This window comes from Cydia fagiglandana, chromosome 14, assembly GCF_963556715.1.
Source record: "Cydia fagiglandana chromosome 14, ilCydFagi1.1, whole genome shotgun sequence".
Taxonomy (NCBI): Eukaryota; Metazoa; Arthropoda; class Insecta; order Lepidoptera; family Tortricidae; genus Cydia; species Cydia fagiglandana.
Window position 1 is genome coordinate 225630 of NC_085945.1, and position 27573 is coordinate 253202.

Consider the following 27573-nt stretch of genomic DNA (forward strand, 5'->3'; position numbering starts at 1 on the left):
AAATAGATAGCCTTGGCCTCTTAGAAAAGTTTCTTAAACTTTCTGCACCTGACGCGTACTGTAGTAGACGGAGGCGCCCGCCCATATTGGCCGTAATGCACTCGCGCACTCGTCTGCGCGTACACTCCCCCGTACTGCGCGCAACTGCGCTCGCCAACTCCTTACTCGCGGCACTGCCTGAGAGTGATTTGTTTGCGACTGGGACAGGGAGGCTGATATCTGAATGGAAGGGAGTGCTTGAAAGGATGCAAGACAGATATTCGTAGATGTAAGTTAGTTTTAAATTAGAAAATAAGTAATTTTAAGTTATGAATCTATGTAACGCTTTGGCGCAAGCTGTAATGTTATATATAACTTGATTCAATAAATAAATTTTGATAAAATATTAATAATACTTAGGTACTTACTTAATTCGATTTGGCGATTTCGTAGAAAAAATGTGACGTCACACTAGGGGGGGAGGGGTTTGCCAAATGTGACCAAGTGTGACAAGGAGGGGGGGAGGGGTAAAAAAACCTAGAAATTCGTGTGAAGTAATTAATGGATGACCCCTTATATCTGTTCCATGTGTCCAAAGTTAAAATGGCCATTTTTGTTTTGAGTTCCTAGATCGACAAATCCAGCAACATAAAAACTAGTAATGTATTCAAAAGGTACTTAAATACACAATACAGTACGTAGTGGCCCCCTTTTTTTACCCGACTGCGCGACGCAAAGGAGGGTAATGTGTTTATCAGCCTATATATATATGTATGTATGTATGTATGTATGTATGTATGTATGTTTGTTCCTATGTGGCACTCCAGAGACCAAACGCGTGAACCGATTTTGATAATTCTTACGTCAATCGAACCGTCTTACTCTTGCGTGTGTCACTAAAGACATGACAGTAATCAAAATTCAATATGGCGACAACCAGACGCCAGAACCAAAATTGAAAAAAAAAAGTTAACGAAATATGTCGAGTGGGGTATCACTGAATAGGTATTTAAAAATCAGTTATAGGTTTCTTTTACAGTTTTTCATTTAGAGTGACCATTTAAAATCTATAACGTTATAAAGTTATAGTAATTCTGTTCAGTATTAATACTGCACTGCGCGACGCACAGGAGGCCAATGTGACTATGTGACTACTGACTATCCTATAATATAAATAAAAATATTATAATGAAGCCTATATGTACGTACGTATTTATTTAAGTATAAGTACTAGCTGTGCCCGCAGCTCCGCCCGCGTGGAATTCGGTCTGTGTCAGTAAGCGACTTATTTCTAAGCCTAATTTCTCACCCTCTCCCCTGAAAGCGGAACTTGAAGTAAAGTTGACAGATGGATATGCTAGAGGACTGTAGTCCAGATAAAATATTTTACAATTAGGTACCACTGAAAAAACTACACTCCAAAATCAATAGTTTTTTTCGCCCTTATTCAAATTTTACACGTGATTTAAACTACAGAGTAGTAGATGTACCTATATCGGAGGATACAGTAAGGTATACGCGCGCGAGCGAAAGCGAAGCGGCCTGCCTGGCTAGAGCGCCACCCACTCACCGTGGTCTTCTTCAGGATCTTCCTGAGGAAGATCACGTGCCCCTTGTAACCTCAATGCGTTGCGAGACTTTCGCGAATGATTCGATTTTTTTCGGGAAGGCATGGTAATGCGTATAAAATGCGAGTCCCAAATCGTTTCACTCCGCAAACGACCAGTGCCAGATTAAGATATTTGATGCCCTAAGCATTTCTAGACCATGGTGCCCCCTCTCCCTAGGGTCATCGAGATTACATTGAATTTTTTTGGTAATTTGAGTGACGTTCATTGCCGCATTACAGCTGAGAATGGAAATCAGTCACATAATTTTATCACGAAAATTGACAGTGCTGCAGCAGTAACGTTACAACAGAGTAAAGCTGCTGCAGTCGCCACCCGAATGTCACCTTTATTATATGTTATAATGTAATTGAAAATTTTTCGATATATATATAAAACGCAATTTGATAGACAGTTGTACATTTTTACTTTTAGTCCCAACCAGGCGCGAATCCAGGACTTCATACAGAGAAGGGATGGGACAGTTTTCTATCAGCCTAGCTTCGCATGGGGCTCGATATTTAAGGGTCTCGAGGTTGTTTTCATATAGAAAAGATGCAAGAAAGCAGAGCTTGGAATTGACCAAGTTAAGTGAATGTGAAGTCTGAGCAAGGCAGAAGGCCCAGCTGCGAAAGAAGAAAGCTTGGATTTGGATCCACGCCCAAGTGTAATTAAGGCAGAGCGTGTTGATATGTGTTTATTTTACCACTACGTAAAACTCATTTTTAGTTTTCTTGATTACTTAATTTTTACTCAGTTCCCCAAAAGATGGCACTGTGCAATGAGGAGCAATTAATTTACTGTCGTTTAATTTTGTTGTATTATTAATTTATTAAATCAACATATTTATTCAATTATTTTTGTTGATATCCGTAACCCCTCTTCTAAACATAGAGTTAATTTGGCAAAATTTTTCCTCGGTGGCTTATTCATGTCACAACGTATTAAATTCAGCGCCATCTGTTAGTTTACCAGGGTACTCAATAGTGGTAGCACATATTTGAAAAAAGTTTGCCCCTCCTTCCTAACTAGCGCCATAAGATTCAGGGGCAAACTTAAGTCAATCGATTTTTGTGGCTACCCCCCCTTTTAGGGGTTGAATTTTTATAGCCTATAACCTGGCCGGGAATTTTCTCGACAGATTAGTAAAGTTTTCATCAAAATCCGTTCAATCGTTTTCACGTGATGCGCGTTCAAATAAACAGACAAACAGACAAAAATTCTAAAAACTTTTGGAACGTGTTCTGTTATCGATTCTAAGTATCCCCAGCCAACTTTATTTCAAATATCTTCCATGTACAGACTTTCGACCGTCTTCAGCTTTATTATATGTATATAGGATATAGATGTACAGACTTTCGACCGTCTTCAGCTTATTTATATGTATATAGATATATAGATAGATAGAAGAAGATGTATGTATGCAAGTATAAAAAGTTGACACTTGACATACTATATGTCAAGTGGTGTCATATCGTTATGTAAGTACCTATTTATTAAATTATATTTTTTACGTTTCCCTTATCATTAAATTTGATTAGAATAGGTACCTAAGATAATACTAACTAAAAAGTGTTAAATAAAAAAAGATAATTTAGAAAATAAAAAAACCCGACTGCAAAAAGCTATCTTTAGAATATAATAAAAAAACTGAAAAGAAAAAAACAAGTTCAGTAGTCGAGAACATTGAATCAGTTTCATGATTAACATTTCGTATGTCAATTTGGACCTTGGAGTTTAAAAATAAAGTCCAAATCGCTTGTGACGGATCCGGAACGAGGCATACAAATCGTTATGGCACAGATAAAACAAACTATACATTCTTATACGAAACAGCAACTTTAACAGTCGGGACCCATTATTGTCAACATTAGTGCCGCAGCCTAGACTTTTAATGGGTCCCGACTGTTGAAGTTGCTGTTTCGTATAAGAATGTATAGTTTGTTTTATCTGTGCCATAACGATTTGTATGCCTCGTTCCGGATCCGTCACAAGCGATTTGGACTTTATTTTTAAACTCCAAGGTCCAAATTGACATACGAAATGTTAATCATGAAACTGATTCAATGTTCTCGACTACTGAACTTGTTTTTTTCTTTTCAGTTTTTTTATTATATTCTAAAGATAGCTTTTTGCAGTCGGGTTTTTTTATTTTCTAAATTATCTTTTTAAATAACTGTTGGTAAATTTAAATAATCACAATTGTTTAGCAGTGGCGCTAGTGTGCACATTGACGGGCTTTTAATGTTTTTCCAGCCATGATCGAGTAATTTGTATATTCTACATAAATATGTCACCTCAAAATAAGGAATACTACTTTAGTTAAAATAATACTATACACATGTGGTTCAGATCAGATATCATAATATTTATACAAAATTATAAGAATATCAAATGAGGACACCATGCTTGCTAAAAATAAAAATGGAATTAGTGTTTTATTGATACAACTGTTGTATATTATTGTATACACAGCTGGATTTAAGTTCTAGGTAATAGGTACTAGCAACGGTGGCGGGCGGGCGCAAGCAGGTGGTGCACCCAGCGCCGGCAGGAGCGGCCGCGGCGCGCACGGGCCCCCGCCACCGGAGGTGTCGCGCTGCGCTTCCGCTCTCCTAGCCGAAACCAAAATACTACAAAATGCAACAAAAACGACAAACATGCCCGCCTCGGCCCCGATCCAAAATAAATCGTGCCGCGTGCCACCTTCCATGCCCGATATCACAATTGCAGTTTCACTTCACGCTCTACTTTTGAAAAACATGGTGTTTGTCCACATGATAACTTCCAGGGTCGGTCCAGATACCCCCGAGATTTGTGCCGAACGGAAATAATAAAATCGATTTTACCATGGCTCTTTCCCTGGGCTGTCAGTTTGCTGTTGAGCGATAAATCTAATAAAGTCAATACGAAAACGTAACACCACATCAATTTCCGATACATCTTGATCTTATTGTTCGTAATCAAACACTGTTTATTCACATCTCTCAATTTCTATCCGAAATTTTATCAAATTGTAGTCTCGAGTTCCCACTTTCAACACGCCACTTGTGAATGTGAGAGTAGTACGGACACAGAGTACGGTGATCGTATGACATTACATTATGCACACATAGAAAATGTTTTTACACACAAATTTATTATATAAACATAAACTAAAACGTGACTGTGTGGGTAGACTTGGTTTGGTTTATGAAGTATGCTATAGTTAACCACAATATTTAAGCAGTAAACCGTAGCTGACCGTAGTGATTGGATTATTTGTATAAAACAATATAAAAACTTCAACAAACGTTAAATTTTCAACATATCATTAGTTGATAAATTCATAGATATAATACAGATACTTAAAGATGATAAATTCACTTTATTTGGCTAAAAGCAAGCTAAAAGTCTCGGTTGAGGACAAATCAAGGGCCCAACGTTTTCTGTTCTCTTTCACGGCGCAGCAACTAGTATCATTTCTCTCTCCTCGCTCTTTTAAAAATCCCGTTTGTCAAAAAAGGACAACCATACTGTTGACAAGGTGGACTTCAAATCAAGTGTTGCCTTTCTTGATGCGCCCAGGCTGTGTATGTGTGCGTAAAAGGCGATAAAGAAAATTCACAAAATTATAGACCAATAGCCCTTATCCCGATATTTGCAAAAATATTTGAAAAAATAATATATCAAAAATTATATGACTTCTTTGATAAATTCGACATTCTATGCAAGGAACAGAAAGGTTTCAGAAAGAATATCACTATAAACATGGCAATATATGACCTATTAAAAATTGTAATAGAAAATGTAGAAAAGCGAACACCTGTGGCCTATTTTATAAAGCTACAAGTTACAATTTACAAGCGGAAGTCTCTTTCTAACTCTATGTGTTAGAACGAGACTTCCGCTTGTAAATTGTAACTTGTAGCTTTATAAAATAGGCCACTGTTTGTGCAGTGTTTACTGACATGACCAAAGCGTTCGATTATGTTGATCACAAGTTATTGCTCTACAAATTAAATAGATATGGAATAAGAAGTAATGTCTTAGATCTCATAGAATCTTATCTCAAAAATCGCCCTCAATATACGGAAATATCTAGAATATGTAAAAATAGTAAATTCGAAAAAATATGTGTTTCTGAAGAATTAAATATGCAATATGGCGTCCCTCAAGGCAGCGTACTTGGCCCACTCCTTTTCTTAGTGTACATAAATGACTTCCCGAGTAAAGTTCATCATCCAATGATCATGTTTGCTGATGATAGTACCTCAATTGTAAGTTTTAACGAGAATGTTAACTATGAACAAGATATAAATTCAGTTTTAAATGAAATGATAAGATGGCTCAATAACAATAATTTAATTATTAATTTAAACAAAACCAATATCATGCACTTTAAATATTAAATATGATAATAATACAATAGAGAGAGTAGCTGTAACAAAATTTTTAGGGCTTATGATTGATGATCAACTCACATGGAAAAACCATATAGAATATATATGTAAAAAAATAAACAAATCAGCATTTGCACTACAAAAACTTGCAAAGGTAGTTGATAATAATGCACTAATAACTGCATATCATGGCCTTGTAGCCTCTATATTACGATATGGTTTTATTTTTTGGGGGAACTCAGTCAATAGAGAAGCTGTTTTCAAAGCCCAAAAAAGATGCGTACAGGCCATTTGTGGAATCAATATGAGGGATAGCTGTGTTCCATTCTTTAGATCTTTTAAAATCCTAACGTTTCCAGCACTATACATATATGAACTAGCAAATTTTATAAAAAACAATTCACACCTATTCAAATTGATATCTCAACAACGCAAGCTTCCTCTACGTGTACAATATCTTAACAACATCTGCAATAATCAACACAACACAGCTTTCTTAGGTAAGAGTATACTAGGTATGGCTCCAAAAATTTTCAATAAAATCCCAAACTATATAAAGTGCCTGAAACCTGACCAGTTTAAAATACAACTAAAAACATACTTAATTAACAAATGCTATTACTCAGTAAGTGAATTTCTTGCAGACACCTGAAACAATTATAACTTGTCCATTTTAGTAAACACCCTGTATAATAGTAGTTTAAGTTATTTAGTTTTTGATTGTAATTGTGTGATTTCAGAAATTTTATTACTTTATTTGGAAGTTTAACAATATAATATTCTATTCTCAATGTTTATTGCCGTAATATTACTAATAGACATAGCTATTGTTTAAATGTAATAATTTATGGTAAACATACTCGTAATGAGTCACCATTATTTTAAGTTTAATATTTGTACGCCAATAGGCAAAACACAGAGCTCTATTTATTATTTTATATATAAGACCTTAACTGTACCGTGTTCCACAAATAAATTTTTACTTTACTTTACTTTACTAAAAGCGTATATGTGTGCTCTTTTAGGGATGTGAAAAGTCGATTTTAATCATGTTATATATCGATAAACGCTACACAGCGGAACGAAATAGCGATTAATTGAAGCTTCAATATCTTCGTTAAACATAAACATAATTGAAATGCTAATTGATAATGAATATATTATAATATTATAATATAATTCAATTATTGCGGAACACCTATTTTTGGAGGTATTTATGTATTATAATTAATTATCTGAACTTTCCCTTGGTTCCCTGCTGGGGCGTGACTATAAAATTGTGATCTGATAACAACAATAAAGAATAAAAGCGTTTTTGGTCATTTTAGGTATCGTTAAGCCTTTGAAGTAAAATTAAAATTGCAAGAAATGTCGATAGTTTATCGATATGACTTTATCGTCATGGCTACAGCAAGGTGGGCCTCATTGTTAATCGTACACTAAACAAAAGTGGCAACAGTGACAGCTCGCTGAGACACCGTCTCTATACGTCTCTCGTCGTCGTCGTCGTCGTCGTCCGTCGTGTCGTTTTTGCATGCTACCCTCTCCTATTTAGATTTAAGCAAAATTATTGTTTCCTCAGTAAGTGATTTATGTAAATCTTTTGAGAAATAAAAATGTCTTAAACCGTATCTATATAAATAATCGTGAACCGGTTTGACGGTAGACCTAAATGAAATTATGCTCAATCGAAAGAGCTTGAAAAAATATCACTTTTGAATCGAGAACATGTATCCGCAAAATTCGTATTGTCGAGTATTTTGCATTTAAAAGTGAAAAAATTTCGACAAAGAATGCAAATGTTCAATTTGTTGATTGTCATTTGACAGCGTTTGTTGCGTTTAGAAACTGCAAACATGCTTACAAGTTAGGTTGGTCGTTTTTTTTTTTAAATAAAAACCAAGACGAATATTACTGTTTATTTGATGACTCCGGTATGTATAATGGTTATTATTTGCATTAAGTTTCGTTTCATATGGATATGTATACCGGTATAATTATTACATAATTTTTTTTAAGCCAGAACGTGCGATAGTCTGTTACGGCTTTTAAGACGCTTGCAACACTGAATAGACGTCAAATCATTCGCACATCATTCGGCTTTGGGGTGTTTTGAATTACTAATTTATTCGAAAATACGTGATAAAAACCTGTTAAATAGTGTATTGTGTGTGTTAACAATAAAAAATAGTCACCGAACATAGTGCAAAGTGCAAACGCCATCGTAACGTAACGAGATTTGAACTTCAAAGCGTTCCATGGGAGTATTGTGTTTAGTATTCAAAAATTCGACCTATGCCGCCGTGGCCCGGTGGCAGAATGGCACAGGCACCTGCTGCGATAGCAGAGGACGCTGCTTTGATTCCAGCCTGGGGCACTGGAGGCCTTGGTCACTTTTTAGGGTTCCATACCCAAAGGGTAAAAACGGGACCCTATTAAATACTAAGACTCTGCTGTCCGTCTGTCTGTCACCAGGCTGTATCTCAAGATCTCATGAACCATGATAACTATATTAACTAGACAGTTTAAATTTTCACAAATGATGTATTTCTGTTGCCGCTATAACAACAAATGCTAAAAACAAATTAAAGAAATATTTAAGCGGGGCCAATGCAATGCTAGGCTGGATATGACCGATGAAATGAGTAAATTTTTATTAATATGTTTTAATATGACATGTTGGTGGCAAACAAGCATACAAGGCTGTTAATGCCGATGGTAAGTGGGAGTTTAGACTAGACCTCTGCTTCTCCAAGGGACTCGCATTGCTGACCGGTTACAAATCTATTACACTCTTAAAACATTTAAGCGGGGCCACTGCAATGCTAGGCTGGATATGACCGATGAAATTAGTAAATTTTTATTAATATGTTTTAATATGACATGTTGGTGGCAAACAAGCATACAAGGCTGTTAATGCCGATGGTAAGTGGGAGTTTAGACTAGACCTCTGCTTCTCCAAGGGACTCACATTGCTGACCGAGTAAATTTTTATTAATATGTTTTAATATGACATGTTGGTGGCAAACAAGCATACAAGGCTGTTAATGCCGATGGTAAGTGGGAGTTTAGACTAGACCTCTGCTTCTCCAAGGGACTCACATTGCTGACCGGTTACAAATCTATTACACTCTTAAAATATTTAAGCGGGGCCAATGCAATGGTAGGCTGGATATGATTGATGAAATGAGTAAATTTTTATTAATATGTTTTTATATGACATGTTGGTGGCAAACAAGCATACAAGGCTGTTAATGCCGATGGTAAGTGGGAGTTTAGACTAGGGCTCGCGGTCGTGTCCGGGTTTCGTGTACACGTGTTCGATACTCGTTTCCGAACTACACGTACACGGTTTTCTGACCCGTTCTGCACGTGTAGTCGGGTACACGTGTAATTAAGATCCGTGTATCCGGGTATCCGTGTACCAGTGTACACGGCGACACGGACCTTAAATACACGCAGGCCTAACCTGTCCTTGGCGTGTAGCGGAGATTGAAGTAATGTATAAAGTTATAAATAAAACAAAGGTTCAGGTTCAGGAGCTCCGATTGTTTAGCAGTTTTATTTTATCGGATGTTCAATGTGATTGATATGTGTTGTACCAATTTAATTGATTTTCACCTCAGCAGCTCGAACAAGGGTACTTTGCTACTTAATAAAACCGGGCAAGTGCGAGTCGGACTCGCGCACGAAGGGTTCCGTGCCATAATGCAAAAAAAGGCAAAAAAACGGTCAGTATCCAAGTACTGACCCCGCCCGACGTTGCTTAACTTCGGTCAAAAATCACGTTTGTTGTATGGGAGCCCCACTTAAATCTTTATTTTATTCTGTGTTTAGTATTTGTTATAGCGGCAACAGAAATACATCATCTGTGAAAATTTCAACTGTCTAGCTATCACGGTTCGTGAGATACAGCCTGGTGACAGACGGACGGACGGACGGACGGACGGACAGCAGAGTCTTAATAATAGGGTCCCGTTTTATCCTTTGGATACGGAACCCTAAAAACAGCGAACAAAATTCGATTTTGCTAAAGGAAAATATAACATATTCCGTTCGTTGTAGTTTCAGTAAGCATAACTATCTACTTTTTTATTAGATAATCATTTAAGTTTACTTTAATTATTAAAAAACTACATCAATGAAGAAAATTAAATACATATCAATGAGGTCAACGGTTACTAAGATATTGTTAATTTTAATCTTATGATTATTAAAACAAAGTGCACTTACCTACCTATTATTGACATCACCAATCAATCCAGTAAAACTGCAAAGTAGGTAATGAATCTTCCTAACCTCCCACATATTCAATCGTATGTCTTCATAGCACGAATCTCCCCTACACGAGAGTGAAGGGTCGAACCGGCGGGTAAATAAGATCCGTTATTTCGTGTATCCGTGTACCCGTGTACACGGGTACCCGTGTAAACGTTTCCGAATCCGGGCGGGTTCGTGTAGTTCGGGTTCTTAAGCCCGGCGGGCTTAAGAACACGGGTACCCGTGTCAGCGTGTAACACGTGTATCGGGAGCTCTAGTTTAGACAAGACCTCTGATTCTCCAAGGGACTCACATTGCTGACCGAGTAAATTTTTATTAATATGTTTTAATATGACATGTTGGTGGCAAATAAGCATACAAGGCTGTTAATGCCGATGGTAAGTGGGAGTTTAGACTAGACCTCTGCTTCTCCAAGGGACTCACGTTGCTGACCGGTTACAAATCTATTACACTCTTAAAATATTTAAGCGGGGCCAATGCAATGCTAGGCTGGATATGACCCTATGAACCTATTAGCGAGTCCGACTCGCACTTGGCCGGTTTTTCTTAGTAGGTATATGACATTTATTTCAGATGTACTTCATTGTCCGTCTGTCTGTCTCATGAACCGTGATAGGCCTAGGCAGTTGAAATTTTCACAGATGACGTATTTCTGTTGCCGCTATAACAACAAATACTAAAAAGTATGGAACCCTTCGTGCGCGAGTCCGAACCGCACTTGGCCGGTTTTTCTTACAATAGTAGGTATTGTAGCATAGTTAGTACTAAAATAAAATATACCAAAATTGCCACGTGATAAAACGTTTTATTTACAATTTAAAAGGATAAACACCTTGCCTTGATAGTTTTAAAAAAAAGGTAACTGCCACCGAAATCAGCTAAGCAACAATATAGGTAATTTTTAATAAGCACCGTGCCACCGAAATCAACTAAGTAACAATATAGGTAATTTTTAAAAAGCAACGTGCCACCGAAATCAGCTAAGTAATAATATAGGTAATTTTTAATAAGCACCGTGCCACCGAAATCAATTAAGTAACAATATAAGCACTGTTACCGAAATCTACCTTATAAACTAATAAAAAAACTTCCTAGCAGGTTATGTGTTCCCTACTGGTACCAGACAGGAACAGAGGCTACGGGCAATAATTTAATCTAGAGAAATATAAAAAGTGAGTCGTCGAATGGTTTAGCAGGAACAGGCTCAGGTCTCTGGTGTACTGCTCACGCTCAGACTGATGTCGAGAATAATAGGCTTAGACCTATGGTGCACAGTCCACACACAGGCTGGAATTGTTGGCTCGGGTTGAAATAGTAGAATGAACTATGCGCGGTAACATAGCATGTGCCTTGGTCCGTGTCCACAAACACAATTGTAAAAAAATTCCCCGAATAAGAAAACTGCGAACGAAGAGAAGAGCCACGCTAAAGTAAAGATATGAAAACAAATAAGATAATAAAATAAAAGATGCGAACGGACTTACCCGCGACAAAAAGCGGTTTTCCCAATTACTAAAGCGATACTTAGTGGCCGTTTAAAACTTTTGCCATCGATATAAGCCAAATTAATTCTATTTCATGGAAAGCTTTTGAAATTATGCATAAAATATCCTCTTACGTTGACGTCCCGTTCTTTTATTTTTCTTTTTTGTCACTTGTCAAACCAGCCGTCGGGAATTGACTCATAAAAAAAAGGTTTCTACCAAAGCGTAACGCTGCAGACATCCTCTAACATACACAAAAAAAAGGTTGTCCTTATGAAAGGTATCTTAACAAAAATACCAAAAAAAACTAACACCCCCGACTTCACTAAATATTCCATAGAATTACCTCATAGTCACGTTACAAATATAGGAAATGAACCCGAAAAGAAGTGATCAGATCTTTTTAACATTATACATAAACCCTAATCTGATCCTCAGCCAAGGTATTCCTTCTTCATAACAAATAAAAAAACTTTAAACACTAATAACAAATGAGTGTTGCGTAGATGCAACAATTCGCAAACAAAAAGGAACGGTAGGTACCTTATGATACACTCGAAACGAATTATGCCCGCAATTAAAAAGAAACTGAACTATCGCAACTTACTTCTCAAGCTATTTTAAAATGTCCTTGACGTGATAAAAACCGACGTGAGGTGAACTCACGTCAGCCAGTTCATAAACTTGCGGCGAAATACGCCTGACAACGCGACACGAAACAAACCGCGGAGCGAACTTCCCGCCAGTTCCTTCCCCGACAGGACAACGCTGAAAATTCTTCCGCCATACTATTTCACCTGGTTGAAATATAACAGCCTTTCTTTTCGCATTAAAGGTGTTAGCATTCCGTTGAAAAGCAAGAAACAAGGAATCGGCAACTTTCGCATAAACGTCCTGGAGTGCTACAAGACTCAAGGCGCGATCACTCCGACTACGGGCCAACTCTGGGCCTGGAGTCTGAGAACGGGCGCTTTGTCTTGTAGTCTCTACCTCACGCCCATACATTAAAAAATTAGGGGTATACGAAGTCGCAAGACTTACGCATGAATTTAAATATAACGCTACTTTTGGCAAATTCCTTGCCCAAGTGCGACTATCGTCCCCTACCAAAATACTGAGTGTCGTGACCACGGTTTGGTTGTAACGTTCTGCGACGTTAGCCTGGGGCGAGTAATAGGGTGTGTAACATGGACCAGGAATATCGTAAGACCTCAAAAAATCTACGAACGCCACACTACGGAAAACAGTTGCGTTATCACAAAGAACGTTAGATGGCGTTCCATAGCGCAATATCACTTCCGACTCCAATGCCATAGTGATAGATCTCGTATCAGCCTTCTTCAATGGTACCAACCAAACAAATTTTGTAAATACGTCAACCATGGTTAAAATATATCGATACCCGTAATAAGCTAGCGGAAGAGGACCCACCAAATCTATTGAAATTAAATCTAGTGGAGCATATACAGGTCTTGGATAAAGCTGGTGTCCCCGCGGTTGTGTATTAGAAATCTTGAACGCTTTACAGACTTGGCATTCCGCTAAGTATTCGGTTACATCGCGATACATATTTGGCCAATAGTATAAACTTCTCAATTTCAAATAAGTTTTCATGACCCCAGGGTGAACATTCGGGAACCCGTTGTGAATCTCAGCGATAGCCTCTCTTATTTTAGCTTTAGGCAAAACTGACCGCCAGGAGTTAGTCTCTAAGGGATTATCAACCGCCATCTTACGCATTAGAACACCGTCCCGTATTGCATACGCCGGAAATGTTTGTGGCGATCTTGTTGTACCTAGAAACACCCTTTCAAACCAGGGGTCCGTCGTTATATGGTCACCCCTTCTGAAGGAAATCAAACCGACTTGGGGACGAGAAAGAACGTCTGGGACAACGTTTAACACGCCTTTTCGATGCTCGATCTCGAAATCGTACTGGGATATCAGAGTAGCCCAACGAGCTAATCGGCCACTTGGATTGTCTAAGGTAATGAGCCATTTTAGGGCGATGTGGTCCGTAATAATTTTAAACTTTATTCCATCGAGATAACCGCGAAAGTGTTTAATAGACTCCAAAACTGAGAGCAGCTCCCGTTCTGACGTCGAGTAATTTCGTTCAGCTTTTGAAAGCAATCGTGAGTAGTAAGCAATGGGATGCTCCTCTCCATTAATATTTTGGGCCAAAACCGAACCAACGCCCACTGAACTGGCATCACAATGCAACACGAATGGCTTGGTAAAGTCTGGACATGCCATTACTGGGGAATCAATAAGGACCCTCTTTAATCGCCTAAACGCTGATTCAGCCTCACCACTCCAACTAATGGGATCTTTGCCTTTCTTTTTTCCGATAAGAGACGTTAAAGGCGCGATGATGGATGAGAAATTGTCCACAAAACGTCTGTAGTATGAGCACATACCAATAAATGCCCGTAGAGATTTTGCCGTCGTAGGCGTCGGGAAATTACTAATCGCCTCTAACTTTTTTGGATCGGTTTGGAGCCCGCGTTCATTAACAATGTACCCTAAATATCTGAGCTCCTATTTGCAGAATTCACATTTCTTTAGATTGATAGATAGACCGGCCTCCCTTAAGCGGTTACGAACTTTGGTGATGAGGTTTAGATGACTATCAAAATCGCGAGATACTAAAATTAAGTCATCAACGTAACCAAATACAAAGTCGTTTGATTCAGGTGAAAACTCATAGTTGACTATCATATCAGTAAGCCGTTGCATTTCTGACGCAGCATTCGTGAGCCCAAAAGGCATACGAACAAATTCAAATAAACCACGTTGAGGTACAATGAACGCTGTATGCTCACAACTGTCCCTGTTCGGGCGCCAATTTGTAGCATAGTTAGTACTAAAATAAAATATACCAAAATTGCCACGTGATAAAACGTTTTATTTACAATTTAAAAGGATAAACACCTTGCCTTGATAGTTTTAAAAAAAAGGTAACTGCCACCGAAATCAGCTAAGCAACAATATAGGTAATTTTTAATAAGCACCGTGCCACCGAAATCAACTAAGTAACAATATAGGTAATTTTTAAAAAGCAACGTGCCACCGAAATCAGCTAAGTAATAATATAGGTAATTTTTAATAAGCACCGTGCCACCGAAATCAATTAAGTAACAATATAAGCACTGTTACCGAAATCTACCTTATAAACTAATAAAAAAACTTCCTAGCAGGCTATGTGTTCCCTACTGGTACCAGACAGGAACAGAGGCTACGGGCAATAATTTAATCTAGAGAAATATAAAAAGTGAGTCGTCGAATGGTTTAGCAGGAACAGGCTCAGGTCTCTGGTGTACTGCTCACGCTCAGACTGATGTCGAGAATAATAGGCTTAGACCTATGGTGCACAGTCCACACACAGGCTGGAATTGTTGGCTCGGGTTGAAATAGTAGAATGAACTATGCGCGGTAACATAGCATGTGCCTTGGTCCGTGTCCACAAACGCAATTGTAAAAAAATTCCCCGAATAAGAAAACTGCGAACGAAGAGAAGAGCCACGCTAAAGTAAAGATATGAAAACAAATAAGATAATAAAATAAAAGATGCGAACGGACTTACCCGCGACAAAAAGCGGTTTTCCCAATTACTAAAGCGATACTTAGTGGCCGTTTAAAACTTTTGCCATCGATATAAGCCAAATTAATTCTATTTCATGGAAAGCTTTTGAAATTATGCATAAAATATCCTCTTACGTTGACGTCCCGTTCTTTTATTTTTCTTTTTTGTCACTTGTCAAACCAGCCGTCGGGAATTGACTCATAAAAAAAAGGTTTCTACCAAAGCGTAACGCTGCAGTATATGACATTTAAGGCTCCGTCACACAGGCGCGTTTGGCGTGCGGCGCGTGAGCGGGGCGCGCCACTTTTTCATATAAAACGCTCAGGCCCGGCTCTGAAAACGCGCTGGTGTGACGGAACCTCTATTTCAGTTTACTCCACTGTCCGTCTGTCTGTCTGTCACCGGGCTGTATCTCATGAACCGTGATAGCTAGACAGTTGAAATTTTCACACATAATGTATTTCTGTTGCCGCTATAACAAGAAATACTTACTAAAAAGTGTTCTGTTCTTGGTGGGTGAATCCGACTCGCACTTATCCAGTTTTTTTTTATTTTTTTTGTGAACGAATTGAATATTAACGGATAGGCATTCATATTAAATAATGAAATCGCAGTCATAATTTCCATACTTTCACTTTAGTGCCATGAAGGGTAGGTACAAAAGGGTGCCCTCTTTTGAGATTGGAAAGTGGGCTAGGTTATAAATGCAGCCTTCACAGAACCGATCTGCGACCAGAAAAGTGGGTCAGGCTAGAACTGTGATCCTTAATTCCTTATAGAACCAAACTGCAACCAGAAGTGGGTTAGGTTAGGTTAGAACTGCGACCCTTACAGAACCGAACTGCTACCAGAAAAGCGGATTAGGTTTTTTAATTACATAATTATTTGTTTTTAGATATATCGGAATAGTAAATTTTTAGAGTTATAATTGTATGTTACGGATTTAAAGTTTTCTGAGATGAGATAGGTTACTTAATTCAAAATGAGTATTACCTATTATTATTATTTATTTTACCCGAGCATGGCCGGGTTTTCATCTAGTATATTATAAGTCTATGGGACAAATAATCCGTGCTAGGACAATATTAATAAATTTAGGTAACATTTCTGAACGGAATCAAATGTTTATAAAGCAAGCTATCCAATCTATCATCAAATCTTATAAATAATATTTCAATCATAGACATAATATATATATAGACGGTGTCTCAGCGAGCTGTCACTGTTGCCACTTTTGTTTAGTGTACGATTAACAATTTAACACCACCTTGCTGTAGCCATGTCGATAAAGTCATATCGATAAACTATCGACATTTCTTACAATTTTAATTTTACTTCAAAGGTTTGACGATATCTAAAATGAGATAAAACGCGTTTATTCTTTATTGTGGTTATCAGATCACAATTTTATCGTCACGCCCCAGCAGGGAACCAAGGGAAAGTTCAGATATTTAATTAAAATACATAAATACCTACTAAGATATGTGTTCCGCAATAATTGAAATATTTTATTATATTCTAATATATTTATTATTCATTAGCATTTCAATTATGTATATGTTTAACGAAGATATTGAAGCTTCAATTAATAGCTATTTCGTTCCGCTGTGTAGCGTTTATCGATATATAACATGATTAAAATCGACTTTTCACATCCCTAAAAGAACACACATACACGCTTTTACGCACACATTCACAGCCTGGATGCATCAAAAAAGGCAACACTTGATTTGAAGTTCACCTTGTCAGCAGTATGGTTGTCCTTTTTTGACAAATGGCATTTTAAAAGAGCGAAGAGAGAGAAATGATACTAGTTGCTGCGCCGTCAAATAGAACAATAAACGTAGGGGCCTTGATTTCAATATATTTTTGTAATATTTCCGTCTATCATGCAATGTCAACGATCACAAATAACATTTTTGGACAAATATTTATGATGGTGACAAATAATAGATTTACAAATAATGACTATTCGAAAGTTAATAAATGGCAAGGGCCCAACCTTTTCTGTTCTCTTTCAAGGCGCAGCAACTAGTATCATTTCTCTCTCCTCGCTCTTTTAAAAATGCCGTTTGTCAAAAAAGGACAACCATAACAGTTGACAAGGTGGACTTCAAATCAAGTGTTGCCTTTCTTGATGCGCCCATGCTGTGTATGTGTGCGTAAAAGCGTATATGTGTGCTCTTTTAGGGATGTGAAAAGTCGATTTTAATCATGTTATATATCGATAAACGCTACACAGCGGAACGAAATAGCGATTAATTGAAACTTCAATATCTTCGTTAAACATAAACATAATTGAAATGCTAATGGATAATGAATATATTATAATATTATAATATAATTCAATTATTGCGGAACACCTATTTTAGGAGGTATTTATGTATTTTAATTAAATATCTGAACTTTCCCTTGGTTCCCTGCTGGGGCGTGACTATAAAATTGTGATCTGATAACCACAATAAAGAATAAAAGCGTTTTTGGTCATTTTAGGTATCGTTAAGCCTTTGAAGAGTTTGAAGTAAAATTAAAATTGCAAGAAATGTCGATAGTTTATCGATATGACTTTATCGACATGGCTACAGCAACGTGGGCCTCATTGTTAATCGTACACTAAACAAAAGTGGCAACAGTGACAGCTCGCTGAGACTACGTCTTTATATATTATAAGTCTATGATAAATGGTTAATAATTTCTGTACCTATTTATGTTTTGATTGGTTTTGTTTTGACTGTTGTGTGACAGGTATCGTATCATCACAGCTGCATTTGTAAACTTATCTAAACAGTGGACTGCTTTGATTCCTTTGATTGCTTTCTTGCGAATATAGTGTTATTGTGTAATAATACTCGAAAAGAATTCTATTAATTTATATATTTCAGTAAAGTTATTAGAAAACCTTCAATATATCGCTCCTAAGGGAACTACTCCGTACACTCATGGAAGAGAATGGTAGGTTTCCGATTGTGATAGTCTATTTTTTGCTTTGTCTGATAGACTACATTTGCGTGTAAAATTATATGTGCATTAATGAATGCTTTTATTCAGATCTACTGTTATATTTTATATATTTTTTTGGTGTTTACTAGTGATGTACCGACTATTGATTTGGCCGACTAGCCGACTAATCGGCGCTCGAATGGCCGATTAGTCGGCTAGTCGGCCAGATCATTAGTTTCGTATAAGTTCAGGTGAAAAAAAATAGTTTTGCTCTTTAGGTTGCGCTATTCATATATTAGCTTGGCTCAAAGGTGTTCTCTACAGGTTCAAAGACCTATCACAAGAATCCTCGTTCTATTTCTGTCTTTCTTTTATTTTGCGATCCTGAGCAGACCGTCAGTAGGTACAACTTGTAGGAGGTATTTCCAATGCTCTATTTCTCGTACGTAGTCGCCAGTTAAGAACCTATCCCCTGTGGTCAGCGTCTTTACGAGCAACATGCCCTGTTTATAAGTCTCTAAATTTTGCAATAACATTAATAGTTCCCCATGGTTCCTCCATTAAAAAAAAACAAAAACTGAATTATAATAAAATCTTTAAGTATAGAACTTGGCCATGAAATTACACGAGAATCAGTTGAGATCGACCTGTAGAAAACACCAGCCTACCACCATACGATAACGATCAAACGATCAAACGGTCAATTACATGAACAAAAGTTTTCACACCCTGAATAGGTATTTTGGTAAAATAGACATACTTAAAACATATGGTAAATATTGACTGTTGGTTTCTTTTTTCTGTTTTTCTTTCACTAATAAGGTGCCGACTAATCGGCCATTTTTGCCGACTAGTCGCCGACTAATCGCCGACTACAAATGTGGCCGGATAGTCGGCTTTCCCGACTAGTCGGCGACTAGTCGGTACATCCCTAGTGTTTACCTTTTTTCTGAAAACCGTGGACATAAAGCTAGCTCTAACGTTCCATGTTGTATTTTTTTAAATGTTGCACGTGTTGTTGCAACAGCGGCAGACAGTGACAGCGACCACAATGAGTCTGAATCAGAGGAGATGGCCCTAGTGGGGGTAGAAGACGGTGAAGCGGGGATGGTGGTAATGGCTGTGGGAGACGGCGGCGACACGGAGGCCGGTGGGGGCACGGACCCCGACGGGGGAGGTGACGACGAGGAGGTGCAGGAGTTTGACATCAGCCTGCCAGCAACACACTCGGTTTGATATACTTGAACATATTTTTATGTGATTATAATGTTATCAATAGAATGTCATGCAATTTTCAAATACAATAGAATATTTTATATATGTATAAATAAAATGGTGACATTTGTTCTGTAATGGCTAAACCATTGAATTTTTAAACAATATTTTTCAAATGTTGTCAGATTTTGCTAAAATAGGATATTTTGAAATTCAACCTTTAAGGGGCTGATAATGGGGTTGAAAGTTATTAATGAACACCATCAAGTTACTAGATGTAACAAAATATATATAGTTCTCAAAGTAAGCATGATGCCTAAAAACAAGTTGTTGCATATTTTTATCAGATTCTGTTATCTAGGCAGCGGCAGCATGTCCAGCCAAGGTTTATCATTGGGGTAGTATCAGATTTGAGCTCCCTCCTTAATTATGATCTCTTAAGTAATATTTTCTTGGTGCACAGTATCTGGGTACAGACTTGGAGCAGCTGGGCGGGCGGCGGGTGCTGGAGGCGGGCTGGACGGGCCGTGTGCCTGGCATGGCACATCATGGAACCGTGTTCCCTGGAGAGACTGTTCCCATGCTGCTGACACCTGAGCCCCTCCGGGACGTGATTCTTCAGGAGCGGATGTTCTGTCTGCTCTGTCCAGAGTAAGCTACAGCTCTTTGAGACCAGTTTTGACTACAATTTCTAGGTTTCTTAACTGACCTGGGAATCGCAAAAAATACTTGTAAAATTTTTTTACAAGCTTATTATATTGCAAAAGTGAAATTATATACAGTTAAGGAAGGTGTCTTTTTAGACCCAGTAGTCCAACTTTGAATCTATCTTCTATATATATAAATGCAAGTGTCCTGACTGACTGATTCATCAACGCAGAGCCGAAACTACAAAACCCAGAAAGTTGAAATTTGCACACCAGATTGCATTTATAAAGTGTGCAAGAGATAAGAAGCGATTTTGAGAAATTCAACCCCCAAGGGGGTTAAAAAGGGGATGAAAGTTTGTATGGGGTTAAAGTTTTCTTTTAAGCTAGGAATTGGAAACTTCGTAAATAGATATATTATTAAAATACAAGAAAACTAATTTCTGCGTTTTTGAAAATTCATCCCCTAAGGTGCTGAGAAAGGGGTTGAAAGTTTGTATGGAAATCAAAAAAAAATTCGAGTGGTTGAGTTGAATCTTTGTATTTAGGGATAATATTAGAAGACGAGAAAAGTAATTTCAGCGTTTTGTAAAATTCATCCCCTAACAGGGTTAAAAAGGGGTTGAAAATTTTTATCCATTATAAATACTTTGAAACTTCTTAGAAAGGCATAATATCCCATTACAAAAAAAAGTGATTGCAACGTTTTTGGAAATTCAACCCCTAAGGGGGTTAAAAAGGGAATGAAAGTTCGTCTTAGGGTACAAATTTTATTTTAAGCTAGGAACTTGAAACTTTGTAAAAAAGTATCAAATTCAAATACAAGAAAACTAATTTCAGCGTTTTAGAAAATTCATCCCCCAAGGTGGTGCAAAAGGGGTTGAAAGTTTGTATGGATATGAAATTTTTTTTCTATTGTGGGACTTGAATCTTTGTATTTGGGGATATTATTAGACGACAATAAAAGTAATTTCTGCCTTTTTATAAAATTCATCCCCTAACAGGGTTAAAAATGGGATAAAAGTTTGTATGGGGTTAAAGTTTTCTTTTGAGCTAGGAATTTGAAACTTCGTCAAAAGATATATTATTAAAATACAAGAAAACTAATTTCAGCGTTTTTGAAAATTCATCCCCTAAGGTGGTGAAAAAAGGGTTGAAAGTTTGTATGGATATCAAACATTTTTTCGAGCGCGGGACTTGAATCTTTGTATTTGGGGATATTATTAGAAGACAATAAAAGCGATTACAGCGATTTGTAAAATTCATCCCCTAACGGGGTTAAAATGGGGTTCAAAGTTTGAATCCATTACAAATGCTTTGAAACTTCTTAGAAAGACATAATAGCCGATTACAAAAAAAAGTAATTGTAACATTTTTGGAAATTCAACCCCTAAGGGGGTTAAAAAGGGGATGAAAGTTCGTCTTTGGGTGTAAATTTAATTTTAAGCTAGGAACTTGAAGTTTTTGCAAAAAAAAGGTATTATATTAAAAAAAACATGAAAACTAATTCAAGCATTTTTGAAAATCATCCCCCAAGGTGGTGAGAAAGGGTTTGAAAGTTTGTATGGAGATCAGATATTTTGTGAGTGCGGAACTTGAATCTTTGTATAAGGGCATAGGTACCTAATTATGAGAATACAATAAAAGTAATTTCAGCAACCAACATCAAAATCCAATTGACTTAAAACTTCATACAACTTGCTAAAAAAGAAAAGTACTTAATTTCAACATTGCTTGGTTGGATATGAAAATTATATGTACTAAAGATGTAAAATGTTGAAGATAAGATTCCACGCGGACGAAGTCGCGGGCAACAGCTAGTATTTTATAATTCTCATACGAAAGTCAAAATCTCGGATGCAGGGCTGTACCAAGGCATTTCTTTTATTCAGGCGGAGGGAAGAATACCTAAATAGATATATTTTAGGTGCATACTTGTTTTTCCAAACATTTATGCGTAACAAGGTTTCAAACAGCTTCATTGTGTGATTGTTGCAGCGAATCCGGCATGGACGTGTCAGGGCTGGGCGTCCTCTGCGAGGTGCTGGCTGGAGCCGCGGCGGCTGGCGTGGTGGCGCGCGCCTCCCACCGCGTGCGGCTGAAGCAGCCACGCAGCCGCCACGGATACGCCTTTAGGAAGTAGGTGACCTGTAGCGAGGGGCTGGAGCCCTGGGGCCGGCGTGTGGCGCGCGCCTCCCACCGCGTGCGGCTGAAGCAGCCCCGCAGCCGCCACGGATACGCCTTTAGGAAGTAGGTGACCTGTAGCGAGGGGCTGGAGCCCTGGGGCCGGCGTGTGGCGCGCGCCTCCCACCGCGTGCGGCTGAAGCAGCCCCGCAGCCGCCACGGATACGCCTTTAGGAAGTAGGTGACCTGTAGCGAGGGGCTGGAGCCCTGGGGCCGGCGTGTGGCGCGCGCCTCCCACCGCGTGCGGCTGAAGCAGCCCCGCAGCCGCCACGGATACGCCTTTAGGAAGTAGGTGACCTGTAGCGAGGGGCTGGAGCCTTATCATCGTGTGCGGCTGAAGCAGCATTTATTGCAGTATTTCACTTTGAACACACAAAAGCAAGATTTTCATAATCAACGCAGAATTAACAATTTTTTTTCCATCAGTATGCAGATGTTGGAAGTAGAGGTGCTGCCGGAGTTGGCGCCGGGCGACCCGCTGAGGCCCTCTCGGCTCGCCTCGCTCGACCCGCTGAGGCGGCCGCAAAATACGAGGTCAGTACATCGTACTTTTGAAGGTATTGTTAGTCCTTTTTTCAGTAACAAAACATTCCAGCATTCGCATACCAGAATCCAGCATCGAGGAATTTGATAGATGATATTTCTTACCTCAACTCTGAAAAATCAGTTTTTGTTGATCTACTGAACATCATGACATCAGTAAAAATAAAACAGTTGTAGGACATTTATAGTCATGTTAAGCCTTATCGAGTTTACGGCGGAACTAGGTGGTATCGTGTAACTTTTGAGCATAATTGTTGTCCTTCTTTTGACCTGTTGTGTGTGTTCACAGGCAAGAGCGAATCCTGCGGCGTATGGACGCCGCGACATCCCCATGGCCATCCTTCGTGTGGCATATTTTCGACTATCGCCGTCTGCGCGCTCGCCTCACGGACCACTTTGCCACGCTCAGCCTTGGTATGTATCATTATTCAACGTCAGTAAAAATCCTAGACTGTACACAAAGTTTATTTAACATTTCGGGCTTTTACCGATACGCACTGTAAGATTAAGTTCCCGGGTTACCGGGGATTAAGAGTTACCGCTTAAGTTTTACTGTACATCAACCTTTTATAGTAACATTTCAAATACAGAATAAGTTTTTAAATGCGGCGCTGAGGGCACCTATTGACGATGATTACCAGGTACAAATTTAAAATGTATGAAAAACCTGTATTTTTCATTTATAGCTTTTATGGTAGCCTGACCTAGATAAGTTTAGACCTACAAGAAGCTTCCTTCCTCCTTCGATTGATTGGCATGAAAAGATTTATGTCTGACTGTATGAACATTTTCCCAAACGGGTTTCTTAAGCTCATTTAAACGATTCCGGCAACGAAATCATATCTGCAACGATATCTAAACAAGTATACCTAAATATAATGATATTGTAGAGGACAAAATGCCGCTGGACGCCGTGTCGCTGTCGTTCTGGGTGGCGTCCAACCTGACGCTGTCGGCGCGCGACCGCAACGCGCTGTTCGCCGTCGACAACGCGCTGCTGCGGCTGAGCCTCGCCCTACGGTTCATAGACAAGGTACTTACAACACGAGGCCCACTAACCCGGGGTTAAGTGGTTAAACCGTTAACCTAGTTGTCAAATTGTACTGGTAACCACTGTGCGGAGTGAGACGCAATGCACATTGGACCAAGAAATGTGGAATACTAACCTTAGATCTTTATTCGATTGCTTTCCATTATCCCATCACATCAAAATTTTGATCTGTGTATTATTATGCAGTCTTATGTATTTGTACAAACAGCAACACTCTATTCTCCGTCCATCGGTGGACCTTATGCTTTTTGTAATAAGGTTTAAGGTCCATCGATGTACAGTGTGGGCGACGGTACCTACTTATCGACTTGTTTGTTTGTTTCCAGTCAACAGCATTATGCTGCGGCACCTGCGGCGCGGAGCTGTCCCGGCGCTCGCACATGTTCGCCATGTCCAGCGACGGCGTGCACGCCAACTACACTAATTATGGTTAGTACACCTTTAGGTACCTACTATAGGTACTAGCTTTATTTACAGTTATAGTAGCTTGTTGTACATGTAGAAAGAAAATAATAGATTTGTTCTGTTGTATAGTTTGTACCTTTCTAATAGACCCCGACGGCTAATCCTTTGTCTAGATATTGTTAAGTAAAACCACACGTGCTACTGCAAAAAAGGGCCTTAATTATTCTATTTGGCACCTGAGCGCGGGCTAATCCAACGCTCAAGAACCAGTGCAGGTGCGCTCTCCGATAACGCGCCTTTGTTACGCATCTCGATAACATTTTAGACTGGTTCTGTAGCGTTCGACTCGCCGGCACTCAGTAACCGTAGTACTGAATGCCGGCGAGTTGAACGCACCACACATATCCTAACAAAATATTTATACATTAGTTAATTTTGAATCTTATTGCAATTTCCATAGGAGTTGTAATTCAATTACCTGAGTAAAGTGAACGAACGATTTTTTATGCAGGTGATTGTGATTGTGACGTGGCACGAGCGGTTTTACTTAAAAATAGACAAAGGATTAGCCGTCGGGGTCTATTAGAAAGCTACAATCTAATATGTTGTGTTGCAGGTGGCTTCATGCACGACGTGGTAACAGTCCGAACAGCGCACGACACGTTACTGGGCCCTCCCAGCGCGGAGTACTCCTGGTTCCCCGGCTACACGTGGCGCGTGGCGCAGTGCGGCGCCTGCGGCACGCACGTCGGCTGGAGGTACACGACACGTTACTGGGCCCTCCCAGTGCGGAGTACTCCTGGTTCCCCGGCTACACGTGGCGCGTGGCGCAGTGCGGCGCCTGCGGCACGCACGTCGGCTGGAGGTACACGACACGTTACTGGGCCCTCCCAGTGCGGAGTACTCCTGGTTCCCCGGCTACACGTGGCGCGTGGCGCAGTGCGGCGCCTGCGGCACGCACGTCGGCTGGAGGTACACGACACGTTACTGGGCCCTCCCAGTGCGGAGTACTCCTGGTTCCCCGGCTACACGTGGCGCGTGGCGCAGTGCGGCGCCTGCGGCACGCACGTCGGCTGGAGGTACACGACACGTTACTGGGCCCTCACAGTGCGGAGTACTCCTGGTTCCCCGGCTACACGTGGCGCGTGGCGCAGTGCGGCGCGTGCGACACGCACGTCGGCTGGAGGTACACATAACTATATTTTTGACGTTTACGGTTAGGGTTAGTTGTCCACATGGGCCTTACGAGCCTTCGTTCTTAGGTTTGGAGAGCTTTTATTTCGTTAACAATAGAGTCGCGCCAAGATCATTTTGAACACCAGGCCTGCTTAGCAACTTCTGCTGCTGACTATACCTGACGACGCACGAGGTGACGCTCCGAGTCTTTGGGCATACACGGAGTCGGCTTTCGGCCTCCCAGTTCAGGACACAATTATTGACTATCCATGTTATCTTTTTATCGTCTGAATCTAACGTTTAATTTGTCTTTGGTTTTTATTTGTAGATATTTTTGTTGTTTTCTTGTATTCTTATTTGTAGTTTCACAGTGCCTTGGTTTTTACTATAATGCTGTGTCACTTATTCGAGTAATAAATGAATCGTATGGCGATCGTAGCGGCATTTACAGCAAAGTGTTCACCTACTGTCCCTTCCCTTCCCCATGAATTCCGAGTGTGATTGTATATGTTGTGTGTCAGGTTCGACGCGATGAAGCGCAAGCTCCGGCCGGAGCAGTTCTTCGCGCTGTGCCGCAACGTGGTGATGCCGCGCGCCGAGCACCACCACGCCGACGACGACGCCGACGCGCTCTGAACACTCACGCCGATGCCGACACGCTCTGAACACTCACGCCGATGCCGACACGCTCTGAACTCTCACGCCGACGCCGACGCCGACGCGCTCTGAACACTCACGCCGACGCCGACGCCGACCGGGGGGCCGACGTGAAAATCGCACCTCGACCACAGAAGAAATAATAGTACTGCCGTACAGAAAGGAAGCTTCCTACAAAACCGAAGTTTGACAACGGTTCAGGGTCGAATCATGCTGTCCCTTTCTAATATATGGCACTATCCCTTTCGGCTATTTAGGGTTGTCAAAATTCAAGCAATTATCTTATCTGTAGTCGTGCACACAAAGGGACGTCAAGTTGTGTCAACCCTAATAATTGCTAGGAGCAATGCTGAGCCGAGTTTGGCCGAAGTCAGGAGTTTCGCACTCCTGCCTCGACAAACGAAAAGTGACAATGAATCGGGAGGACAGATGGTCAGATGCTACAAAAAGTCTCGATGGTTAAGTTTCGATTGTCATCTTGGCTAGGTGCAGAGCTAAATCTAATTAAGTTTGAACGCCGACCCCAACAGCTCTAAATGTGTTTGCAAAACTCCCAAAGCCCTCCCCCAGACTAGAGAAAATAAATAAACTGTCCTTATCGAATCGGACAGTGTAACAACGCTCTAAATGCCTAGGCCACTACTTAAGCTACTATTGACTGTAAGTATATATTTTTCTACCAATTTAGTTGGAATAAAACGCACAGTGCTCGGCGAGCACATAGTACCTACTCATGCAATTTGAGCTAGACTTGTGGATTTAGGGTTTAGGCAAAGAGTTATTATTGCAGAATAGAAAATGTGTATGTCTAAGAAAATATGGCGTCATTCATAAACGCGCTGCAAGCCTCGATAAGCCATTAATCGTTTGTATTGATCTGTCATTTTAAATTATGCATTTGTAAGAAAGGGATATAAAAATCGCTCTGGTGGCCTAGCGGGTAAGAGCGTGCGACTTTCAATCCAGAGGTCGCGGGTTCAAACCCCGGCTCTTACCAATGAAAGTTTTTCGGAGCTTATGTATGAAATATAATTTTATATTTGCCAGTCGCTTTTCGGTGAAGGAAAACATCGTGAAGAAACCGGACTAATCCCATTACGGCCTAGTTTACCGTCAGGGTTGGAAGGCCAGATGGCAATCGCTTTCGTAAAAACTAGTCCCTACGCCAATTCTGGGATTAGTAGCCAAGCGGACCCCTGGCTCCCATGAGCCGTGGCAAAATGCCGGGATAACCCAAGGAAAGAAGAAGAAAGGGATAAAACAAATAACTAATGAGGCTTAGAAAGTTATGAACAGGGGTTAGAATTTACACCTCTTCTACATTTAATAACTTTTTGGTTTAGGTTTTAGATACCGACTGACTGGAGGATTAATGAGACGGATAGTGCAATAGTATTTAGCATTCTGTCCATTGCGAGTAGTTTGCAAATACTGCC

The 27573-nt window shown here is 39.7% G+C and overlaps 2 protein-coding genes across 2 annotated transcripts in view; one reads left to right on the forward strand and one right to left on the reverse strand.

Annotated features, from left to right (window-relative positions):
• The window catches only part of LOC134670874 (uncharacterized), a 79712-nt gene extending 74965 nt beyond the window's left edge, over positions 1–4747 (reverse strand). The window contains exon 1 of the mRNA XM_063528689.1: positions 4436–4747. Coding sequence (XP_063384759.1) covers positions 4436–4529 — 94 coding nt within the window. The 5' untranslated portion in view covers positions 4530–4747. The remainder of the gene's footprint in view (positions 1–4435) is intronic.
• Positions 4748–17993: 13246 nt separating this feature from the next.
• LOC134670686 (protein cereblon-like) lies at positions 17994–26130 on the forward strand. The gene is made up of 10 exons (XM_063528502.1): positions 17994–18271; positions 19287–19489; positions 19938–20125; positions 22120–22260; positions 22732–22839; positions 23138–23262; positions 23739–23881; positions 24226–24328; positions 24921–25062; positions 26002–26130. Exons 1-10 carry the CDS (start codon positions 18259–18261, stop codon positions 26114–26116), a joined length of 1281 nt encoding a protein of 426 aa, XP_063384572.1. The 5' UTR covers positions 17994–18258; the 3' UTR covers positions 26117–26130.
• The last annotated feature ends 1443 nt before the right edge of the window (positions 26131–27573 follow it).